Source organism: Furipterus horrens, unplaced genomic scaffold (assembly GCF_987537825.1).
Source record: "Furipterus horrens unplaced genomic scaffold, mFurHor1.1.pri manual_scaffold_1, whole genome shotgun sequence".
NCBI lineage: Eukaryota > Metazoa > Chordata > Mammalia > Chiroptera > Furipteridae > Furipterus > Furipterus horrens.
Window position 1 is genome coordinate 112236082 of NW_028327171.1, and position 23290 is coordinate 112259371.

Sequence of the window (23290 nt, forward strand, 5' to 3'; positions counted from 1 at the left end):
TTTTCACTCCATTTTATGCTCCTTCCCCCTTTCCCAAATATTAGTTGACCATATAGTCCTGGGTTTATTTCTGGGCTCTCTACTCTGTTCCATTGATCTGTTTCTCTGTTCTTATGCCAGTACCATACTGTTTTGATCACAGTGGCTTTGTAGTATAGTTTGATGTCTGGTATTCTGATTCCTCCTGCTGTGTTCTTCTGTCTCTAGATTGCTTTGGCTATTCGGGGCTTTTTTTGGTTCCATATAAATTTTTGAAGTATTTGTTCTAGGTCTGTGAAATATGTCATTGGTATTTTAATAGGGATTATGTTGAATCTGTAAATTGCTTTGGGTAGTATGGACATTTTAATGTTGATTCTTTACATCCATGAACATGGTATTTGCTTCCATTTATTTGTATCTTCCTTAGTTTCTTTCTTCAGTGTTACATAGTCTTCCGAGTACAGGTCTTTGATCTCTTTGGTTAAGTTTATTCCTAGGTATTTTATTTTTCTTGTTGCTATAGTAAACAAGATTTTTTTTTTTTTTTTTTTTTTTTTTTTTTTTTTTAGTTTCTATCTCTGATATTCTATTCTTGGTGTACAGAAATGTCTTAGATTTCTGTATATTTATTTTGTACCCTGCTATTTTGCCAAATTTGCTTATTATGTTGAGTCAGTTTTAGTGGAGTCTATAGGGCCTTCTATGTATACTATCATGTCATCTGCAAATAATGACAGTTTTACTTCCTCTTTCCCAGTTTGGATGCCTTTTATTTCTTTTTCTTATCTGATTGCTGTGACTAGAACTTCCAACACTATGTTGAATAGGAGTGGAGAGAGTGAACATCCTTGTCTTGTTCCTGACCTCAGGGGCAATGCTTTCAGTTTTTGAGCATAATGTTGGCTTCAGGTTTCTCATATATATCCTTAATTATGTTGAGGTATGCTCCCTCTATTCGCATTTTGCAGAGTGTTTTCATCATAAATGGGTGTTGTATTTTATCAAATGCTTTTTCACATCTATTGATATGATCATGTCATTTTGTCTTTCATTTTGTTTAGGTGGTATATTATGTTTGACTTGCAAATATTAAACTATCCTTGCATCCCTGCCTGGGATGAATCCCACTTGATCGTGGTGTATGATCTTTTTAATGTGTTGCTGGATCCTGTTTGCCAACATTTTGTTGAGAATTTTTGCATCTATGTTCATCAGTGATATAGGCTTGTAGTTTTTTTTCTTTGTTGTGTCTTGACCTGGTTTTTGAAATTAGGGTAATACTGGCTTCACAGAAAGAGTTTGGGATTTTCCCCTCTTCTTGGATTTTTTTGGAATAGTTTGAGAAGGGTAGGAGTTAGTTCTTCCCTAAATGTTTTGTAAAATTCGCCCGTGAAGCCATCTGGTCCAGGGCTTTAGTGTGCTGGGAAATTTTTGATTACTGTTTCAATTTCATTCTTTGTTATTGGTCTCTTCAGGTTTTCTACTTCTTCTTGACTCAGTTTTGGAAGATTATATGTTTCTAGAAATTTGTCCATTTCATCTAGGTTGTCAAATTTCTTGCCATACAGTTGTTTCTAGTAATTTTGTACAACCCTTTGTATTTCTGTGGTATCAGTCGTGATTTCTCCTCTTTTGTTTCTGATTTTATTTGGGTCTTCTCTCTTTTTTTCTTGATGAGCCTGGCTAAAGGCTTGTCGATTTTGTTTATTTTTTCAAAGAACCAGCTCCTACTTTAGCTGATCTTTTGAATTGTTTGTTTAGTCTCTATGTCATTTGATTATGTTCTGATCTTGATGATTTCCTTCTTTCTACTTGCTCTAGGCTTTGTTTGCTGTTGTTTTAGTTCTTGTAGCTGTAGGGTTAGATTTCTTATTTGAGATTCCTCTATCCTTTTCAGGTAGGCCTGTATTGCTATGAACTATCCTCTAAGGACTGCTTTTGCTGTGTCACATAGGTTTTGGGCTGTTGTGTATTCATTATCATTAGTTTCCAGAAACTTCTTGATTCCTTCCTTGATGTCATTGTTAACCCATTCATTATTTAATAGCGTGTTATTCATTCTCCATGAGTTTGGATGTCTTTGATTTTTTTCCTTGAGGTTTATTTCTAGTTTCAAGGCATTGTGGTCTTAAAAGATGCTTGATATAATTTCAGTTTTCTTGAATTTGTTCAGGCTTGTTTTTGTGTCCTATCATGTGGTCTATCTTTGAAAATGTCCCATGTGCATTTGAAAAGAATGTATATTTTGCTTCTTTGTGGTGAAAAGTTCTATATATGTCAGTTAAGTCCATTTGGTTTAGTGTGTTGTTCAATGCCTGTATATCCTTGGTGTTTCTTTGCTTCAAAGATCTGTCTGTTGTTGATAATGAAGTGTTAAAGTCCCCTACTATGAGTGTGTTGCTGTTGATATCCTTCCTGTGGTCTTCTAGTATTTTCCTTATATATTTCGGTGCTCCTATGTTGGGTGCATATATGTTTACCAGGGTTACATCTTCTTGATGGATTGTTCCCTTAAGTATTATGAAATGTCCTTCTTTGTCTCTTTTTAAGTACCTTGCTCTGAAATCCATTTTGTCTGATATAAGTATTGTTACCGCAGCTTTTTTTTTATGTCCGTTTGCTTGGAATACTTTTTTACATCCCTTTACTTTCAGTCTGTGTAAATCTTTTGTTCTGAGGTGTGTTTCTTGTACACAGCATATATGTGGGTCATAGTTTCATATCCATTCCGCTATCTTATGTCTTTTAATTGGAGCATTTAATCCATTTACATTTAAGGTTATTATTGATGTGTATTTATTCATTTCCCTTTGGATCTGTCCTCTTTTTTTTTTCTTCTTCTTTCTTCTTAGAACATTCCCTTTAGCATCTCTTGCAATGCTGGTTTGATGGAGATGTATTCTTTTAGTCTTCCTTTGTATGAGAAACTACTTATTTCACCTTCCATTGTGAATGAGAGCCTTGCTGGGTAGAGTATTCTTGGTTGCAGGCCTTAGTTGTTCATTGCTTGAAATATTTTTGACCATTCCCTTCTGGCTTGTAGTGTTTCTGTTGAGAAATTGGTTGATAGCCTTATTGGAGGTCCCTTGTATGTTATTTGCTGTTTTTCGCTTGCTTTTAAGATTCTTACTTTGTCTTCGAATGTTCCCATTTTAATTATGATGGGCCTTGTAGTGGGCCTTTTTGGGTTCATCTTCATTGGGACCCTCTGTGCTTCCTGGACTTGTATGACTTTTTCTCTCATCAGGTTAGGAAATTATTCTGTCATTACTATTCCTATCAGGTTTTCTATCCCTTGCTCCTCCTCTTCTCCTTCTTGTATCCCTATGATTCTAATGTTGTTTAGTCTCATGTTGTCCTGCAGTTCTCTTAAACCCTCTTCATTCTTTTCCAATATTTTTTCATTTTGTTGTATTGTCTGGGAATTTTTTTCTACATTGTCCTCTAACTCACTGATCCAATCCTCTGCTTCATTTAGCCTACTTTTTATTGATTCTACTGTGTTCTTCAGTTCAGACATTGTATTCTTCACTTATTTCTGGTTATTATTAATAGTTTCTATGTCCTTTTTCATGCTGGTGTAGTTCTCTGTAAGTTCCTTGTAGCTTCCCTGTTATTCTTTGTAGTTTCCTTCGAGTTCCTTGTTATTCCCTTGGAGTTTGTCATAGTTTTCTTTGAGATTGTCAAGTACATAGAGCTTCTTTATAACTATTCTTTTGAATTCCATGTCTGATAGTTGGTTTATGTCTCTTCCATCTATCTCTCTTTCTGGGGATTCCTCTTTTCCTTTCATTGGGAGGTTGTTTCTGTGTCTTCCCCTGTGGGATTCTTCTTGTTTGTTTTTGTTTATTAGATTTGTATGCTTTGATTTCCTGCCTTTGTGGTATGAGATTCTTTATACCACATGGGGGACTCAGTGGTGCAGTCTCTTTGATCTCCTGAGCCTGACGCTCTTGTGCTGACCTTTATGCCATTTGTTTATGCTGTCTGGTTGTATTTCAGTTACTCTTTAGTGGATCCTTCCCTCTGGCTAGTTGATTGAGAGTCACTCTGCCCACCTTGTTTTGAGTTCTTTTGTGGAGATGCTGTTAAAACATAAACACACAACCCAGGCAAAAAACGCACACCCTCAAAAATATCCCCCACCCACAACCCCACTATTGGCAGCAAATGAGCCAGTATTAGTATAAATGCAGAGAGATTAAGACTATTATACTATAGGAGAAACAGATAAGAGATGTTTTAAATGAAATAAACATGATTTTTGAGAGGGAAGATGATAGAAAAATAATAGTAGCAAGTAGGGTCAAAGGTAAGGTGAGATAGTAATATTTACATTGTATGTTAAAAAAGAGAGGGAAGAATGCAGAATAAAGTGAAAAAGTGGAAGTGTATAGTATTAGGTTCAAATAGGAGTTATATGCTATATGTTTAGTGTGAAAGGGAGGCTAAACAAAACAGACAAACAAACAAAAATTAAAGAAGAAGGATAGGAGGGAGAGAAGGTAGGAAACAGATTAAAGAAAGAGTTTTTTTAAAAAGGAAGAAAAAATAATAAAATAAAATAAAAAGGAAGAGAAAAAAGGAAAGAGAAAAAGGAAGAAAACAAAAGGGAAGAGGGAAAAAAAAGGGGAAGAAAAAAAGAAAAAGAAAAAAAAAAGAAAGTTTTTACTCAGTTCAACCTTTGTGCGCAGTCTTCTGGATCCACACCTAGTCAAAATTCCATGAGTTTCAAATCTTTTCTGGCTGGCTGGCTGTGAGAAGATCTGGCTGGTTTCTGTGGCTGCTTTTCTCTCACTCGTGGGCCTGCTACAACTTTCTGCTGTGAGCCGCACTGAGTTGGGTCTCTCCTCACTTGTCCTGCGGCACCCTCTAGCAATCCTCAGGCTTCTCTAGCAATGTTGTTCTGCTGGCAAGCCAGTGTACATGTCCCTAGTGTCCGCCCAGCCTTGGGTCCTGTCTTTGCTCCTCCTCCCAAGAGGCCTCTGTGCTCCAAGCCGCAGCACCGGGCTGTGTCTGTCCCTGGCTGGCAGCGTCTCACTGTTTGCCTGTGTGCACTGCTTGCCTGGGGTCCCCACTGAGTCTGCGTCTCCGCCACAGTTCTCCTGTATGGGCCCCTCTCCCGGGCTTAGTTCCGCTCCTTTTTGTTTAGTGGTGCCATGAAGCACGCACCCGGGACGCGGGGTTGCTGACCCAGATTTGCCAGCCCAGGGGGTCCCCACCCAGACACAGTTCATACAGCTTCCCGCAGTCTGGGTCACCTGCTGTCCTCCAACACCTCTGGCTGTTTCAAGGAAACCTTCCTATTGTCTCCCTCCAGGACTCCGCTGGTCCCAGTGCCTATGGCAAGCGGCAGTTTCCAAGTAGATCTTGGCCAATGAGCCAGTCTGCAGCTGTCCCTTTGGGGCGCAGTGCAGCAGCAGCGCTGGGCTAGGGGGCCCAGCGACTCCGCTTCACAGCATGGGTGAGCCTTCTGCCCTTTTCCACTCTGCTCCCACACTCCCGTCCCTGCTCTCGCTATCTGAAATTCGCACTCACTCACTCGTCTCCGTGTTTGTACTCCAAGCCTTTCCATGGTGGGAGCGAGCAGACAACAGTGCTACCTACTCTGCCGCCATCTTCAGACTCTTTTAAACACTACTTATTTCTTAAATATATTCTATATTCTTAAACCTATGTAACTTTAACAACATACATATATAACCGCAAAATTCCACAATATAGCAAAAAATCTGTGATAAATAATTAAATATAATATTTTAAAAATTCCCGCAATACAGTGAGGCCACGATAAGTGAACCGCGATGTAGAGAGGGACTATTGTATATCTCCTAGGGCAAGGGAAATAAAAGAAAGAATAAACAAATTGGACTACATCAAACTAAAAAGTTTTTGCTCAGTGAAAGAAAACATCAGCAAGATGAAAAGGGAACCAACCATATGGGAAAACATATTTGCCAATGATACTTCGGACAAAGGTTCGATTTCCAAAATATATAAGGAACTTATATGACTCAACACCAAGAAGACAGACATCACAATTAAAAAATGGGCAAAGGACCTGAACAGTCACCTCTCCAAGGAGAACAGACAGAGGGCCCATAGGCATATGAAAGGATGCTCAACATCACTAGCCATCAGAGAGATGCAAATTAAAACCACAACAAGATAGCACCTCACACCGGTCAGAATGGCCATCATCAACAAATCAACAAACAGTAAGTGCTGGCAAGGATGTGGGGAAAAGGGAACCCTAGTGCACTGTTGGTGGGAAGGCAAACTGGTGCACCCACTGTGGGAAGCATGGAATTTCCTCAGAAAACTAAAAATGGAACTGCCTTTTGATCCAGCAATTCCACTACTAGGATTATACCCGAAGAATCCTGAAACACCAATTCAGAAGAACCTATGCACCCCTATGTTCATAGCAGCGCTGTTTACAATAGCCAAGTGCTGGAAACAGCCTAAGTGCCCATCTGTAGATGAATGTATTAAAAAATTGTGGTACATTTACACAATGGAATACTATGCAGCAGAAAGAAAGAAGGAATTTCTACCTTTGTGACAGCATGGATGGAACTGGAGAGTATTATGCTTAGTGAAATAAGCCAGGCAGTGAAAGAAAAATACCATATGATCTCACCTAATACAGGAACCTGATGAATGAAACAAACCTACGAGCAAAATAGAACCAGAGGCATGGAGAGAAAGAACAGACTGACAGTGACCATAGGGGAGGTGGGAGGAGGAGAAGGGGGAAAGAAAGGAAAGAGTCTAGTCAAGGAATTGATATAAATGACCTATGGACGTGGACAACAGGGTGGGGATTGACTGTGGGAGAAGGGGGAGGTGAGCAGGGCAGGGGAGAGCAATGGGGGAAAGATGGGACAACGGTAATAGAACAACAATAAAAAAATGTTAAACCAAATAAAAAATAATAAAATAAAATTCAAAAAAACTAAAAAAAAAAGAAAGTAATCAGAAACTCACTCTTTGAGACACCTGAAGGAGTCATATTTCAGTAGGGCAATTTGGCGATATCTATCAAAATTTTAAATTTACATATTGTTCAAGCCACTTAGCTTCTAGGAAGACACCTGTTTACTCTATGAATGTACTACAAAATTATTCCAAGATATATTACAAAGATGTTTGTTGCAATGTGTATGTAAAATAAATGTCCACAGTTAAGATAATGGTTAAATCTAATATAATACACCTATTGGTATAAAATTATGTAGCCATTAAAAGGAATTAAGTAGATATGCATATATTATTATGAGAATATCTTCAAAGTACATTATGTTTTCTTTTTTGTATATATAAATAATATATATTACTAAGTAAATAAATTACAAGTATTTTTAAAAAAGAACAAATAGAACAAAAATCAGACTGTATTTCAAATAACTAATATAACAATAAAGACAAAAAAGAATTAATCCAAGTAACTTTTAAATACAGTACTTTGTATACGTTCAGACAACAGATAAAAACACTTTAAAGAAATCTGAAGCCCTACTGTGGTGACCATAGTATACCTCCTCTCAGGACATTCTGCTGTGGGATCAGCTGACAGAGGTCTCCAGCTGCCTTGCCTTCAGAACCACCACAGCAACGAATGCCACAGCCATCACTATGCTTGCCAGGGCTTCTCTCAGACAGTGGCCATGCATGGCAGGCCCACTGAGCCATCCCTGCCCGAAGCAGGTCTCCTCTAACAGGGAACCTCGACTTAAAGACTCCCCATCACCACAGCTAAGACTCTCAGACCACAGTTGAAAGCTCTGCCTACCTAATCCTCCTTCCTTCTAATTTCTTTTCACAGACCTGCCTTGCAATCTAAAGGATTTCCCTGCTCTACGTGCCCCACTTCTCTTTAGCCATTACAGGCATTTCCAAAATCAACCTCTTACACACCTAATCCTATTTCAGCACCTGCTTCTTGGAAGATCTGATCTGAGACAACCACTTAGAAGGTTTGCTGTTTGTAATGGGATAAATGTAGCAATTCTGAAGCTATTGTGTATATCGTAGGATTCACCAAATGAGTAAATATATTGATATAGTTGGGAGTCAAGGTTCTAACTTCAGAAGAAAGAAACAAGTACAGAATGAGGAAATCAAGAAAGAATGCTGTTGTGTTGAAATGAAATAGGTCAGTATAATCTCATAAATTATGTGTGTGTGATATTTATAGGAAATGGAAATAGGAGATAAATATATATAGTATTTGGATATGTATACATGTATGTGCCCCATTAGCAATGAGCACACTTAATGCTCAGATTCTGATTTCTAAATTCCACTAAAAGGAACCAGGTTGAAATATGTCTACACTGAAAAATGCATGTGAATGTTCATAGCAGTATTATTCTTAATGGCCAAAAATTCAGACATTTTTTTGTCCAAATGTCCATTAAAAATGAATGAACTTTTAAAATGTAATATATCCATACAACAGAATACTACCCAGCAATAAAAAGGAATAAACTACCTATATATTCTATAACATGAATGAATCTCAGAAACATTATGCTAAGTAAAAGAAGCTTGGCACAAAAGCCTGTGCTATGTATGATTCCATTCATATGAATAGTCCAGAAAAGACAAATCTGAAGAGACAGAAAAAAGTTACTGTCTAGGAGCAGAGGAAGATGTGGCAGGTGTGCAAATGCTCACGAGGGAAATTTCTGAGAAATGTTAATGTTCTAAAAGTGAACTGTGGTGATCACACAATTCTCTAAATTGGGGAAACTATCCCCTAATTAATTCTGCAGCCTCATGCCCCAGTGCTCCCCTTCATGCACCCTAAATTCCACTGACAAGGGTGTTAGGACCATTCAATAGGGCAACAGACAGTCTTTTCAGAAAATGGTGCTGGGAAAACTAGATATCAACATGCAAAAGAATGAAGTTGGACCCTTACCTAACACCATATACAGAAACTCAAAATGGATCGAGAACCAAAGTGTATGAACTAAAACAATAAAACTCTTAGAAGGAAATATAGTACAAAGGCTTCATGACATTGGATTTGGCAATGATTTCTTGGGTATGACACCCAAAGCACAGAAAATGAAAGAGAAATAGACAAATTGGACTTAATGTAAATTTTTAAATGTTGTACATCAAAAGACTACCTACAGAGTAAAATGACAGGCCCCAGAATGGGAAAAAATGTTTGTAAATCATATAACTGATAAGGGATTAATATCCAGAATATATAGAGAGAACTCCTAAAACTCAACAACAACAAAACCCAACCCAATTCAAAATAGGCAAAGGGATTGAATATACATTTCTCCAAAGAAGATATATGAATGAGCAATGAACACATGAAAAGATGCTCAACATCACTAATCATTAGGGAAATGCAAATCAGAACTATAAGATATTACTACATACCCATTAGGATGGCTACTATCAAAACGCAGAACACAAGTGTTGGCAAGGATGTGGAAAAATGAAAACCCTTGTACACTGTGGAAGTCAGTTTGACAGTTCTTCAAAAAATTAAAATAAAATTTCCATATGATCGAGAATTCTACATCTGGGTATATACCCCAAAGAATTGAAAGCAGGGTCTTGAAGGGATATTTGTACACCCATGTTCATAGCAGCATTAGTCACAGTAGCTACAACATGGAAGCAACCTAAGTGTCCATCAACAGATAAACAGATAAGTAAAATGTAATATATACATTCAATGCAATATTAATCAACTTTAAAAAAAGAAATTCTGTGTCCTGGCTGATGTGGCTCACTGGATTGAGTGCCGGCATGCGAACCAAAGGGTTGCCAGTTTGATTCCCAGTCAGGGCACATGCCTGGGTTGTGGGCCAGGTCCCCAGTTGGGGCGAGAGAGAGGCAACCACACATTGATGTTTCCCTCCCTCTCTTTCTCCCTCCTTTCTCCTCTCTCTAAAAATAAATAAATATAATCTTTAAAATAAAAATAAAAACATTATTTAAAAAAATAAATTCTGTACATTGCTACAACATGGACAAACCTTGAAGACATGCTAAGTAAAATAAGCCAGTCACAAAAAGACTGTATGATTCTACTTATATGAGGTACTTAGACGATGTGAATATATTTAATACCACTGAACAGTACACTTAAAAATGGTTAAGATGGTAGATTTTATGTTATGTGATTTTTACTGACTGCAATAAAAACAACCCTACAAAACAATAACTATGTGTGAAGGACAATGGCGATAAAGATAAAGATAACTCATCTCTTACCTTCATCAAGCAGCCAGCAAACACAAGGAAGCCTTTTGAATGCAGATGCTTGGCCAAGGAGAACCCAAATCCAGAGTCACAGCCAGTGACCAGGACAGCTTTGCTGCCAGCCTGTTTTAGAATATTAGAGCCCAGGTTAGGAACTAGGATCCTGAGGGCAGAGTGACCAAGCCTCCTCTAGGCAGTAACAACTAGCGCTTCCTGAGTGGACCAGGCCTGGCCCTAGCTGCCTGGCTTTCTGTCTGGAGAAGCACCATAGTACAGTGGGAAAAGCTTGGACTCAGAATCAGGAGACTCTGCCACTGGCTAGTGATGTTGCTTGGGAAGTTACTTCCCCTTTCTGGACATCAGATTTCTCATCTGCAATCACCATTACCACCATCACCATCCCCATCATCGCTGTCACCTTCGTCATTACTTACCATGTGCATGGCACTGTGCATGCATTATTCTTAATTCCCATAACTCCATATAGTAATTATGATTATTATATCATGTTACAAGTGAGGAAAAAGATACTTTTTAAATGCCCAACATACTAATAGAACTGAAACTGAAACCAGGCCTGAGGGATTCTAGTCTAAACTCTTCACCTCTAATACTTGTTTGATGGAGCGTTTGGGAGCTGGGGTGGAGGTTAAGAATATGAGAAAGTGGCTCTGAGTTTCCAGGAGGCTCTAAACCCCTACTTCTGAAGGTGGCTCAGAGCCTGGGGCTCCAGAGGGAAGGGCTCTGACCACTGGCTGGCTCCCAGGTACCTCGACTGTCACTCACTGGGTTCACTGCATCAGCATAAGTTCGATGACCCACAGGGACAAAGGAGGCGGAGTAAAGCAGCAGTGTGTGCCTGTAAGAGAAAAGGAAGCCATGAGCACAGGCTGTGGTCACACCTAGACCTTGTTTCTGAGGCAGAAGGAACTCAGAGTACCTACCCTCAGTCACCAATGAGTAGTACTGACTGTCTCCCCACCCTGAGCCCCTAGGGACATCCTGCTGGTACTACTGAGGAAGAGGTCCTCTTTCCTCCAGGGCTGCTAGGCTGGTAGAAAGTGGGTCATCAGTTGCAGTGACCATTTTTGCCACTGTGCAGGAAGAACTTTTAGGTGATATAGCTTTGTTAACAAAGCCTTCTGCAAATTCCATGTTTTATCCCTTGGGTTTTATGCTGCTTTCTGATAGTTTAACTTTTTATTTAGAAATAATTGTAGATTCACATGCAGTTAAGAAACAGAGAGATTCCCTGTACCTTTCACTCAATTTCCCCTAATGCTAACATCTTGCAAAACTATAGTACAATAACACAACCAGGATACTGACATAGATGCAGTAAAAATACAGAACGTTTCCATCACCAAAAGGATTCCTCATGTTACCCTTTCACAGCCACACCCACTTCCCTCCTACCCCACATCCTCTTTAGTGACTACTCTGTTCTCCATCTCTATAATTTTATCATTTCAGGAATGTTATATAAATGGAATTTTACACTATGCAACCTTTTGGGATTGCTTTTTTCTTTTTTAAATGGAATTTATTGGAGTGACATTGAATAATAAAATTACCTTATATAGGTTTCAGGTGTACAATTCTATAATACATCATCTGTATATTGTATTATGTGTTCACCACCTCAAGTCAAGTTTCCTTCAATCACCATTTATCACTCCTTTCCCTCTCCTACCTCCTCCCACCTCCTTTCCTGCTGGAGAATTGTCTATTCAAGCCCTTTGCCTATTTTGTAATTCGGTTGTTTGTTTTATTGGTGCTGAGTTTTATATGTTCTTTATTAATTTTGGATATTATACCCTATCAGATGTATCAGCGCATATGTTGAATGTGTTCTTGGGATTGCTTTTTTTCACTTAATATAAGTCTTGGAGATTCATTGAGATTGTTGTATTTATCAATAATTTGTTTCTTTATATTGCTAAATTGTATCCAAAGTCTGCCCACTGTGCAGAGCCAGTAAGAAGAGCAGGTTGTCAGGTGTCAGGGCTGGTTTTCATCTGGATAGATGTGTGTACTGGGTGACTGCTGCCTCATAAGGCAGACACTCATGGGAAGGGAGGAGGTTCTCTGTTCAGGGCATCACATCTCAATAAGGAGCTCAGGCCAAATGGACACATTCAGGTGGGAGACCTGGATACTGAGTGAGGAAACCATAGGAGATGAGCAATGAAAAAACACGTAGGTGGAATGAGAAGTCAGAGTGGTGTGAGATAGGACTGAAGTGGCATGGTGTCCCTAGGGATGAAATATTAACTTATTCAATATAAATAGATAGGGCAGACCCAGGAACGAGGGGTGGAATTTACAGGAGAAATGATTTCTGCTTGATATGAAGAAGGACTTTATGAGAGCAGCAGCCAAAGACATGAGGCCTGCTGTGAGAGGTACTGTCTACCCCATGGCTGGAGATAATAAGACTATAAGGTTAATTGTTCAGGATGCTATCACAGGATCCACCCACAGGTGGGGACAGAATTATGAGGCCATTGTCAAATGAGATCCAAGCAGAATGACTGGCCAAAGTCTTTCCCCACCCAAAGACCTGCTTGATCCAGGCACAGAGATCCCTTCCATCCTCCTCACCCACCTGGGTCTCCCTCCTAAACCTCTGCTTACACCTTTGCCCTGAGGACAGCTAATGCCCTCTGACTCAACTCTGCCCCTGACCACCTGGCCCCCAGCCCCCTCAGCCTAACCAGTTATTCCTATAATCTTTCCAGAAGATTCAGAATCTCCCTATGATAGCCTTTCTTTCCCCGCAAATGAACCAGAAACTTGACTAATACCTCACTTCCCTTTAATCTGAAAAGTATTTAACTTCCTTTGGTATTATTTTCTCCTCTATAAAAAATAATCTCTAGAAATCTCTCAAAGCCATGTTTGAGACAGATTTTTTGCCATTTCTGTTAATCACTCACTAAAAAAAAAATTGCATTAATTCCCCTCCTCAAAAGCCCTTCAGTGAAGCCAGGTTCCAGCCCCTCTTCAGAGGTGATGGGATTTCACCTCTGCTGGAAGGGTGATTTTAACTCTTGTTATAGGGTGTCCTCTGGAAGTTGAAACCCTATCTCCAACCAAGCTTCCAAAACCCTGGGGAAATGCTTTTAAGCGAATGCATGTTCTTCTAAACACATTTATTGGCATAGAAAATATCTATCAATTTTCTAGTTGCTGGGTCTTTGAATTGAACGTAACACTTAATTTCACTGTTCTTACATATAAAAGAAAAAGGTATTTTTCTTTGGTCTGGCTGCAACAGAGGAAAATGAGGTAGCAGAGTACATTGGATCCCCTTGGAAAAGGCGATCCCCGAGCTCTCAAAGAACAGCTGAGTTTTTAATTTGTACTCAGCCTTCTCTAAATCACACAAGCAGTTCAGTGAAATCGCAGGACATTTTAGTTAACTGGGTTCATGTGTAAGGTTTGAAAAGAGCTGCTACCCAGGTAACCAAAGTAGTGAGACACATCAAACAGAAATGTGCTGTGCTTCCTGATGCAGTGCACTGAGAAGGCACCACCTCACATGGGTGGCGCTTTCCAAACATGAAGACCTAAATCTAAACAGGAGAACATCACACAAACCCAAATTGAGATATATTCTTCCAAAGTGTCAAGGTCAAGAACAACAAAGACTCAGGAACTGCCCTCTGATAGGAAGAGAGTAAGAAGACATAACAGCTAAATGCACTGTGGGACCCTGGTTTGTATCCTGGACCAGTAAAGGTCAGTAGTGGACCATTTGACAACCTTTGAATCAGGGTATAGGTTTGTTACTAGTATATCAGTGGTAATTTCCTGCTTTTCATGATTGCTCTATGGTTCTGTAAAATGTTAACATTTGGAGAAATTAGGTAAAGAAGATACAGAAACCCTTTGTACTATTCTGGTGACTTTTTTTTAATCAGTGTAGTTATCTCAAAATAAAAAGTTTAAAAATCTGATGAAAGATATCCTTTTATGCCCTGTATGCCCTGGGAAGGTCTCTGTCTTCTGAGGACACTTTTAGTTTCCTTTGCTGGTCACGGCAGGTACTAAGAGGCACTGTTGAGAGTCAGGCCTTATGTCCACCTCCATCATCCATGTGTGAAGAGCTCTGCTCTGCCCAGAAAGTGTGCCCCTCAAGGCTACCCTATCCTTCAATTTCTTACCTTGTTCCATTTTCTCTGTTGGAGAAACTCAGGGTTTTCCCTGGGAGATTTGACAGGGGTCTAGTGAGGTGGGCGGTCAGCATTGTGGCCACAAGAGGTAGAATGATTGGCCTCCTGGCAGGTTCTGAAACACAAAACGCACCCTCAGTATTGCCTTTTTGCCTTCAGGGGTTTAGGCAGGAGTAGCCATTTTTCTTGTATATTGTGAAAGTCAAACTGAGCCCTGTCTGTGTGACCCACGATCGAATAGGCAGACCTCCCCTGCACCTTCCTCTCAAGCTGCAGTCTTATGTGAAGGAAAGAGTCAGGAGGATGGGACATTTAGAAAGCTGGATTCTGGCTCTGGCTCTGCCACCAACTTATTGGGCAACCCTGGATGAACCATCACCCATTTGCAGCATGAGGAAGGTGGACCAGACCAGTGATCCTCAAACCAGGCTATGCAGCAAGAATTGGGGACTCAGGGGCCTACCCTCTCAGGGATTCTAACTCCAGGAACCTCATTCTCTGTCTGTGTTCTCCATACCCAGCAAATCACCAGTCTGTGTGACCCAGGACAATAACCTTCACTCTCAATTTGCCCACGTGCCTCCTCAGACAGCTTTTCCAGCCCCGTATCATGTATCATTTGACTCAGCTCCTCATCTCTCTCTCCAGCCCCACCAAGCACAGGGGCCAGCTCTGAGGCTGGGTTCATCAGTAACTCACCATAGTACGGGGACTGAAGTTATGTCATAAAATGAGACATGCTTTAATCAACCTAAGTTAAAACATACACACAGTCTCTCCCACCACCCTACCACCACCTTTCAAGGTTAAATCAACCATATTGCAACAAAGCAATGTAGACTTAGTTTCTCCTGAAGGCTGCTCAGCACCATGTGTGTTATTAACTGTCGATCATGGTGTGGCTTGGTTGCCCTCCTGTCCTAGTCAACTGTTACATTTCCTCCCGGCCTCAGGGAAGAAAAGGGGAGGCTGGGAGGAAGTAGAGCAAGGCAACCGTAGCCAGAGAGATGCTGCTCTTTCCCTGGTGAACCTTCCCAGCCTCTCTTTTGCTTCTGCTTGGGAGGCAGCCCCTCCTCTGCCCTTTTGCTGTCACCCAAACCTAACCGGGCCAACAGGTCTGTAATAAGTTCATTAACTAGCCAACCACTGCAAGTTCACTGCAGGAGGCAGGTGGAGGTTTGATCTGTTTAATCCTCAGGAAAGGAAAACAGGATTTCTTGGACACTGGGGGACATAATTTTCATTGAGTTAGATCTGATGCTTGTTTTTGACTAACTTTTGGCATCTGAATCCAAAAACGACCCCAGTTTTTCTCTACCATGTCAACTTTTTAAGGAACAGGATACCCTCCCTTTGTCCCCAAAATCATACAAAATGTACATACAAAGGAAAACAAAGAAAAAATTACCTGAATATACTATTTATTTAGAGTTATTTTATTCATGTAAAGGCTATATATTGTTACTGTAAGTCAAATTGTGTACATGTAGTAAAGTTCTGCTACCAAACATACATATTAAGGTGTTTTATCTTTTCAAACAACAGGCTAGGAAATGCCAAAATGAGATACTTGAAACAGTCTCCTTCAGTTGGCAAAGCTTTAACAAATTGCTTCAGGAGACCCAGTTGTATATGCAGGGGTGGGAATATAATGTTCTTTCTGTCAACAAGTGGCTCATGTAGAATGTCTGGATAACCAGGTTTGAGGTCAGATCTTGGAGGCCAATTCCACTCCACCCAATGCTACTCACGAGCTCTGCTGTTCCATATATACAGAAAACAGGGTTACTAGGTGTATCCACGTTCTGACTAGGAAGGAAGCAGACCATTTTAAGATTAACACAGATGATCCAATTGTGTTTGTGATATTGCAACAAATCAATGACTCTCTTTATGTCTTCATAGTCTTCACAAAAACAAACTGAATGGCCAATTGGGACTGTACCGAATCAATTGCCATTGTGGAGGAGGACACACTTCAAGCTCTTCTTTGAGCTATCAATGAACAGTCGCCATTCAGTTGTGTTCTAGATTGGTATTTCCAATTCCTCCATTAACCCATGTATGTTATGGCAATACACAAAGCCACCATCACTTCAGAAGTACTGCAGAAACAAACTTTCTCTTGGTTGAAAGTAGGATGCCTTCACTCCTTTTTCAAGCAAATTTTCCTCATGCAGTCTTAATGCTAGGAGTTCTGAAGCCTTTTTGGATAGTCCCAAATCTCATGCCAAATCATTCAACTCATGCTGATCAAATCTCTTACGAACTGAGTCATCTTCAATTTCAAAATCATCATCGTTGCTGTCACTTAGTTCTTTACCATACTCCTGTTTTTTGAAAGAGGGTAGTTCAATGAAAGCTGGCACTGGGATTTCAACTGAATGAGAAACTGGGCGTGTAGCTGATGGTAGACTAGGAGACTCTATTTTCCATTTATTTTTCTTGTTATATCCTGATGTTTTCACTATACAAAAGTAACAGTCACTTGAATGATCTCTGGACTCTCACCAAACCATAGGTATACCAAATGTCAATTTATCACATGTTCCCTTCGTCCACATCCATAAACTCTTGACACACTGTTTGCACACCTTGTGAGGGACCGAAGACTTATCTTGATCACCAAGTTTTACTTTAAAATATGCAAAATAGGCTTGCCTGACAAATGTGCTGATGTTTGTCCTTTGACTGGGAATGGTGAATCTTCCACAGATATAACAAAACGAATCAGAATTGTTGAGGCACTTACGACAAGAAAGAGCAGAGGCAGACATGATCCGAAGAAAAGGAAATCAGTACTATGTAAATAAAAAAATAATTTCTGCTAACTCCTTGTATACAGACAAGAACTTGGACTACACTTCGGAACACGATTCACTATATAGAATGGCACACAACCTCTCACCACACTGTCTCCTGTGTAATTGAATACCCTAGACAAGTATGAACCTGTTGCTGGTCTCCAAGGTCATCCCCCACCCCTCCCCACTCAAGGGAAGTTTGCTCTCAGCCAATAGGAGAGCACTAGTGCTTCCCTCAATCCAGGCTCAATCTAGGCTCTATCCAGCCTAGAGTGGTCACATTAAGATAAGCTGTACAGAAAAAGTTTGACGTGCTAGAAGAAAACTAACTGCAGTTTTGAAATCAGCATGCCTATTTAAGTCTAAAACAGCTGAAAAATCGAACTCAGCAGGAATTATGTTAAAAATTGTTCCCCTGTGTTATGTGATCTTTCCTGGACCACCCAGTAGGCTCCTGCTTTTCCTCCTGTCCCCACTTGCCACACTCCTTTGCCAGCACTGCAGTCAAGTTATATGACTCTGTTGCCTAAAAGCCTCCTTCCTATTCCTGTTGGAACAGCCTCTGCCTCCCTTCCTAACCTGGTCTACTACCTGCACCCCTGTGCTCACTGCACTGTAGCCACACTGAAATTCTGGAAATTTCTTGTGTATGCCAAGCGTTTTCCTGCCTCAGGGCCCTGGTTCCTGCTCTTCCTCACTCTAGATGGCTGAGTTCTTCTGACAATTCAGACTTCACGGAGGCTGCCCCAATCCACCATGCAACACAGAGAAGTGGTACTCTGTACAGTCACTCTTCAATTCAAAATTAATATCGTTTATCTTATTTCATTACTTTATCTTCCTCTTCTAGATCATAACCTTGGTGAGTCCAGGCACCTTGTCCTTCTTGTTCTCCACTGAATTCTCCATGCCTAGAAGAAACCTGACAGCAAGGAAGCACTCAGTGAGTCTCTGCTGAGTGGAGATAAGCTGTGTACTCAGAGACCCCCACCCCATCCAGATGGGCCCTCCATGGAAGGCCCATGCCCATCATGCCCATGCCGCCATGTCAGACTCAGATTCTTCAGCTGGGTGACCTCCACCCGACCCAAGCACAGACCAGCTAGCTGAGCACATATATCTCCACCTTCTCTCACCAGCACAGGATGATTTCAAATCCAGTCATCTATAATTAAAACCCTTTCCATCCCTTATGGTGAATACTTGTGGCAGAGAATGCTTCAATATTATCTCCAAATAGAGGGCTGCTTTGAATTTAATTTCCTTAGAGTCAGCAATATCTAAAAGAGCTGGAGTCAAAATAAAGTGCCCAAAAGCTCAGCCCCTTAAATAATGCAGTATTTACAATGTTGTCTCATATGCAGAATGGTAGGCCTATAAATCTTTTTCTTCTTAAGTTTCTTAACCACATTGCTATTTCACTCCAAACACAGTACTGTAGGCAGTGGGATTCCCACATACTCTTCAGGGTTCTTTGCCATCTTAATGCCTTGTGTTGGGCTTCATTCTCTGTAAATATTAAATTCTCAAATTGAAATGCCACTCACTTGCCTGTTGGTTTAGAACTAGAAATGATTGTGGGAGGTAGGTGTGAAGAATGGCAGAGGAACTGTGAGGGTTGGGAGATAGTCTCCTTAGCCTTGAATTCAATTAGTTGCCCCAGGGAGACAGGGGGCTTGACTCCCAGTGACCAAATTTATAAGATACTGTTGCAAAATCAAAACGCTCACTTATCAATCTGTAATTTGGAAGAAACTTCACTGAGAACACTTGCATCTGCTCTCAAGGGCACCTCCTTTCCATTTTCAATGGGTAATCCATTGTAACCTGTGGCAAGCACCCCCTCACCAAAAATACAGTGTGCATCCTTGCCCTGATGCTGGGCTCCATTGTTGCATTCTGACAGGACTTATAGATGACATTGTTGGTTTTATTCCTGTGGGTCAGGGTCAAGATGTCCCCTGCAAGGGACAGACATTCCCAGTAGTGACATCCTTGGAAAAGGTGGTGCATCATCAAGAAACAGTAATACAGGAGGCAGGCCTTAGGAAGGAAAGAGAAGTCACTTATTTCCAGACAGGAAGTCTGGACAGGCCTTGGCACAACCAAATGGAAAGGGAAGGTCCTGTCTCACCGGGGGGGGGGGGGGGCCAAGCTGCGTTTAATAGGGAACTATATCCTATATAGGAACCACATGCTGAGGACTTTAAGACCAGCAAGCTGCATGAGACCTCAAGGTCTGACAACGGGCAGCCTCTATTATACTTGGCTGTTTTGTTTGGCCAGCCAAGTGTTTCAAAAGGCAATGAATGTTACTAGGCAGGTAAGTTATGCTTGAACTCAATACAGTTTTCACTTCTATCTTAAGCCTACCCAGATCACCGATGTTAACTATCTGACACTGTGGGCATTGAGTTTGAGATTCCTCATCAGAGAGATACATATTATCCTTTGGCTATTTCCCTTCTGATTTCTTATTACATATAGTTTTGCCTAAAAGTTCCAGCTCAACTCAGCTATGCATACTAACTGCACAGTCAATGTGGGCTTCCTTGAGGCCATGCAAAAGGGCAACCTGACAAGTTTTAAAGCCCTCATTCAAAAAAGATGCCAGTTATTCCTTAGAAAAATAACTATTCTGGAACAAAAGTCTAAGAGCATTATATAGGAACATCAAATGATATAGTAAACATTGTTCTCACCCATTTTATCATAAATATAGCAGTGACTCTTGTGTGCCTGTGTTTAAGAGAGACCCTAATTAAGTAAACCTAACGCAGACACTTAATTAGTTGGAGAGATACTCTAGTCACCAGATTAGACTTAGGTGATGGCCAGTTCTCGCCAGAGAACACTTCACAAGCCCTCTCTGCAGTAGTCATTCTTTGGATGTCTGTCCTGCTCACTTTATCCCTGTCCTCTCAGACCTGCCTTTCACCCCCATGGTTTGGCCTCTGCAACTGTAGTTGCACTGTGAAACCTCCCCTCGGCCATGAAGTACTGCAAGGGGGAGAGACATCTGACCCAAGATGACCCCATTACTCTGTCCCCTGGCACTGAGAAAGAATGCAAATCAGCCTCTGTGGGGCAGGGACATGTGATATGGCTGCTGGAGTGGAGAAAGGGGGCAGTTATGCTACATTGGGCCTGACAGCAGAGAGAGATGGAGAAAGCCAATCTGCAGAGAAAGACAGAAGAGTTAGGCACACATGCAGAAGGAGTGGAGATGGAGGTGGAGACAGAGAAACAACAGAACCTCTTTTGGCATGTGGATCCTGAGAAAGAAAATGCCTACTAAGAAGGGCTCCTGATGGCTAACTGGAGTCAAATTTTTAAAAACAGAGCCTATCAGTCATTTCTACACAGGGGTCTCTCATGCAAACTGCACTTCAGGGAGAAGCCTGCACTGAACTACCTGCCTCTGTGCTGAACTGCCTGCCTGCACTATGTTTCTGCCATCTGAGCCAGCCCTTATAAAGGAGTTCCTGGAATCCTGTTCCAAACAATAGGACTGAGGCTCTCCCCATCCAATTGGAACTGCATAGCTATATCAACATCAGCACCTTCACCATCCAATCAGAGCAGCTCCATTCTGACCAATCAGGACAGTCCCTTTTGGACCAATCAGATTTGTGAGGATTTGGAGTCCTCATTTGCATGAGGACAAACCAACCAGGGGCCAGGGACAGGGTCTTCTGCCTATATTCAAGTCAGCTCCCCTCTGGTTCCCCACCCTCTCTACTTCTTGATTTGTTATCGAACTGAACTGCATCCAATTACTCAATAGTTGTCAGCCAAAAGACAACTCTGAGGTGATTTTATGAGAAGGAACAAACTTTATTTCCAGCTGGCAAGCAAGGACATACCAGGGGTTCACATTCCAAAATGGCACGTCCCTGAACAATTCATCTTTTTTTTTTAAAATATGCTTTATTGATTATGCTGTTACAGTTGTCCCAACTACTTTTCCCTTTTTTCCCCTTCACCCAGTGACCCCCTTCCTCCAGTTATCCCCCCTAGTCCATGCCCATTAGTTGTGCATGTAGTTATTCTCAACCTCTTCCTGTCTACTCCACTCCCTCCTACTATTCTTCTTAATTCCTGTACCATCTCCCTCCCTTCCCCTCCTTCCCCCTCCCCACTGACCTCCCCCCAATATGTTCCCCATATCTATACTCTGATTCTTTCCCACTCTCATTGACTACTTAGTTTGCCTTTGTTTTCATTTCCTAGCTTCTGTTGTTGGTTGTTCTGATACAGTTTTCATTTTAATGTTCATAATTTTGATCCTCTTTCTCCTAAATAAGTCCCTTTAACATTTCATATAACAGTGGTTTGGATCTGATGAATTCCTTCAGTTTTACTTGGTCCTGGAAGCACTTTCTCTGCCCTTCTATTCTGAATGACAGATTCACTGGATAGAGTAATCATGGTTGTAGGCTTTCTCTTTCCATTACTTTGAATGTTTCTTGCCAGTCCCTTCTTGTCTGCAGAGTTTCTTTTGAGAAATCAGCTGATAGTCTTATTGGGACCCCTTTGTATGTAATTCTCTTCTCTCTTGCTGCTTTTAAGATTCTCTCTTTACCCCTAATTTTTGACATTTTGATTACAATGAGTCTTGGTGTGGTTCTCGCTGGGTCCAGTTGTTTTGGAACTCTCTGTGCTTCCTGGACCTGTAAGTCTTTTTCCTTCCCCAAGTTAGGGAAGTTGTGTTTCATTATTTTTTCACATAATTCTTCAATTTCTAGTTCTTCTTCTTCACCTTCTGGCAACCCTATGATTTGGATGTTGGCCCGCTTATAGCTGTCCCGTAGGTTTCTGAGCCTCTCCTCATTTTCCTCACTTTTCATTTCCTCTTTCTGCACTGGTTGACTGTTTGTTCCTTCCCTATGTTATGATTTGTTGATTCGATCCCTGGTTTTCTTTCCCTCACCACTAGTTTCATATGTGTTTTTTTCATTTCAGCAGGACTAACCTTCATTCCCTTCACGTTTTGTTTAAGATCTGCTGTCAGGTCTCTAAGCATTCTTATAACCAAAGCTCTGAATTGAGCCTCAGAAAGATTTCCTATCTGCTGATCCATTAGATCAGATATTTGTTGGCTGGTCAGATGCGTCACTGGGATCTCTATCATGATCTCTGCCATCCTGACGGTTTTGTGTTTACCTTTGCTTCCTGGGTGGGGCTGTCACACCTCCTACACTATAGGCGGCAGAGCCCCATACACTTGTCACTACCTGGCGACCCTTCTCACTACACTGTGGTGTTTTGTGTGGGGGCAGAGGTCCAAGATGGATTCTTGCCGTTTACTCTCTGCTGAGAGACCGGGAGCTTCTTCCTCCGTCCCCACCCTCTCCAGCCTTCACAGTCTGAGGAATGGGGGTCTGCCTTCCCCGGCGTTGGAATTGCAAGCTGACAGGTCTGGTCTGCAGCCGGGGGTGCTCCCCAGGTGTTTCTCGCCTCTTTTTAAATATGGGTGTCTGTGCTTACCGCTGTTCTGCCACCATCGCTGCAGCTGCCGCCGCCAGCACAGCTTGACCTCTCTGCCCCGGCTTCGCCTCTCCTACCTGTCTGGATGAGCACCACTTCTTTATAACTTCATACATTGGACTTCCATGTAGCTTTATTTTCTGGAATTTCTGGTTATTTCTGGTTTTGCAGTAGGTGTATTCCTTCTTAGTTGTGGAGGGAGATGGACCGTGTCAGTCTAGGCCTCCATCTTGGCCAGAAGTCTGAACAACTCATCTTTATTCAGGGAAATCATGCATAAACATCAAGGTGAGCATCATCATCCCATGTATTAGGTGGGGACATTCCTGTGCATGTGCAATTGGAAAACATTTCTATACATATATCACATATCCATAAATGGTGGAAGATTCTACTTTATGACGAGGGTATAATGAGAATAGTTCAGGAGGAGGTCAGTAGAGGGTCCTCCAGGCTACTTTGGCTGGCCTCAGGCAGTTTGAGCTGAATCAGCCCCCTGGTCCTACAAATCATCCTGGGCTTATTCCTGAAAACAGCTCTGGCAATCTTCAATGTCAGGGATGGCATACACAGGGAACAAAGTTTAACTACTAAGTC

General features: G+C 41.2%; 1 protein-coding gene across 6 annotated transcripts in view; it reads right to left on the reverse strand.

Moving 5' to 3' along the window:
* Window positions 1–23290, reverse strand: part of BDH1 (3-hydroxybutyrate dehydrogenase 1) — a 61682-nt gene that overhangs the window by 26730 nt on the left and 11662 nt on the right. For all 6 annotated transcript variants that reach the window (XM_090278586.1, XM_090278579.1, XM_090278572.1 and 3 more), the window contains exons 2-4: window positions 14391–14514; window positions 11008–11080; window positions 10234–10344 (exon numbers count right to left, since the gene is read on the reverse strand). In XM_090278586.1, the coding sequence (XP_090134712.1) occupies window positions 10234–10344; window positions 11008–11080; window positions 14391–14473 (267 nt within the window). In that variant the 5' untranslated portion in view covers window positions 14474–14514. The remainder of the gene's footprint in view (window positions 1–10233; window positions 10345–11007; window positions 11081–14390; window positions 14515–23290) is intronic.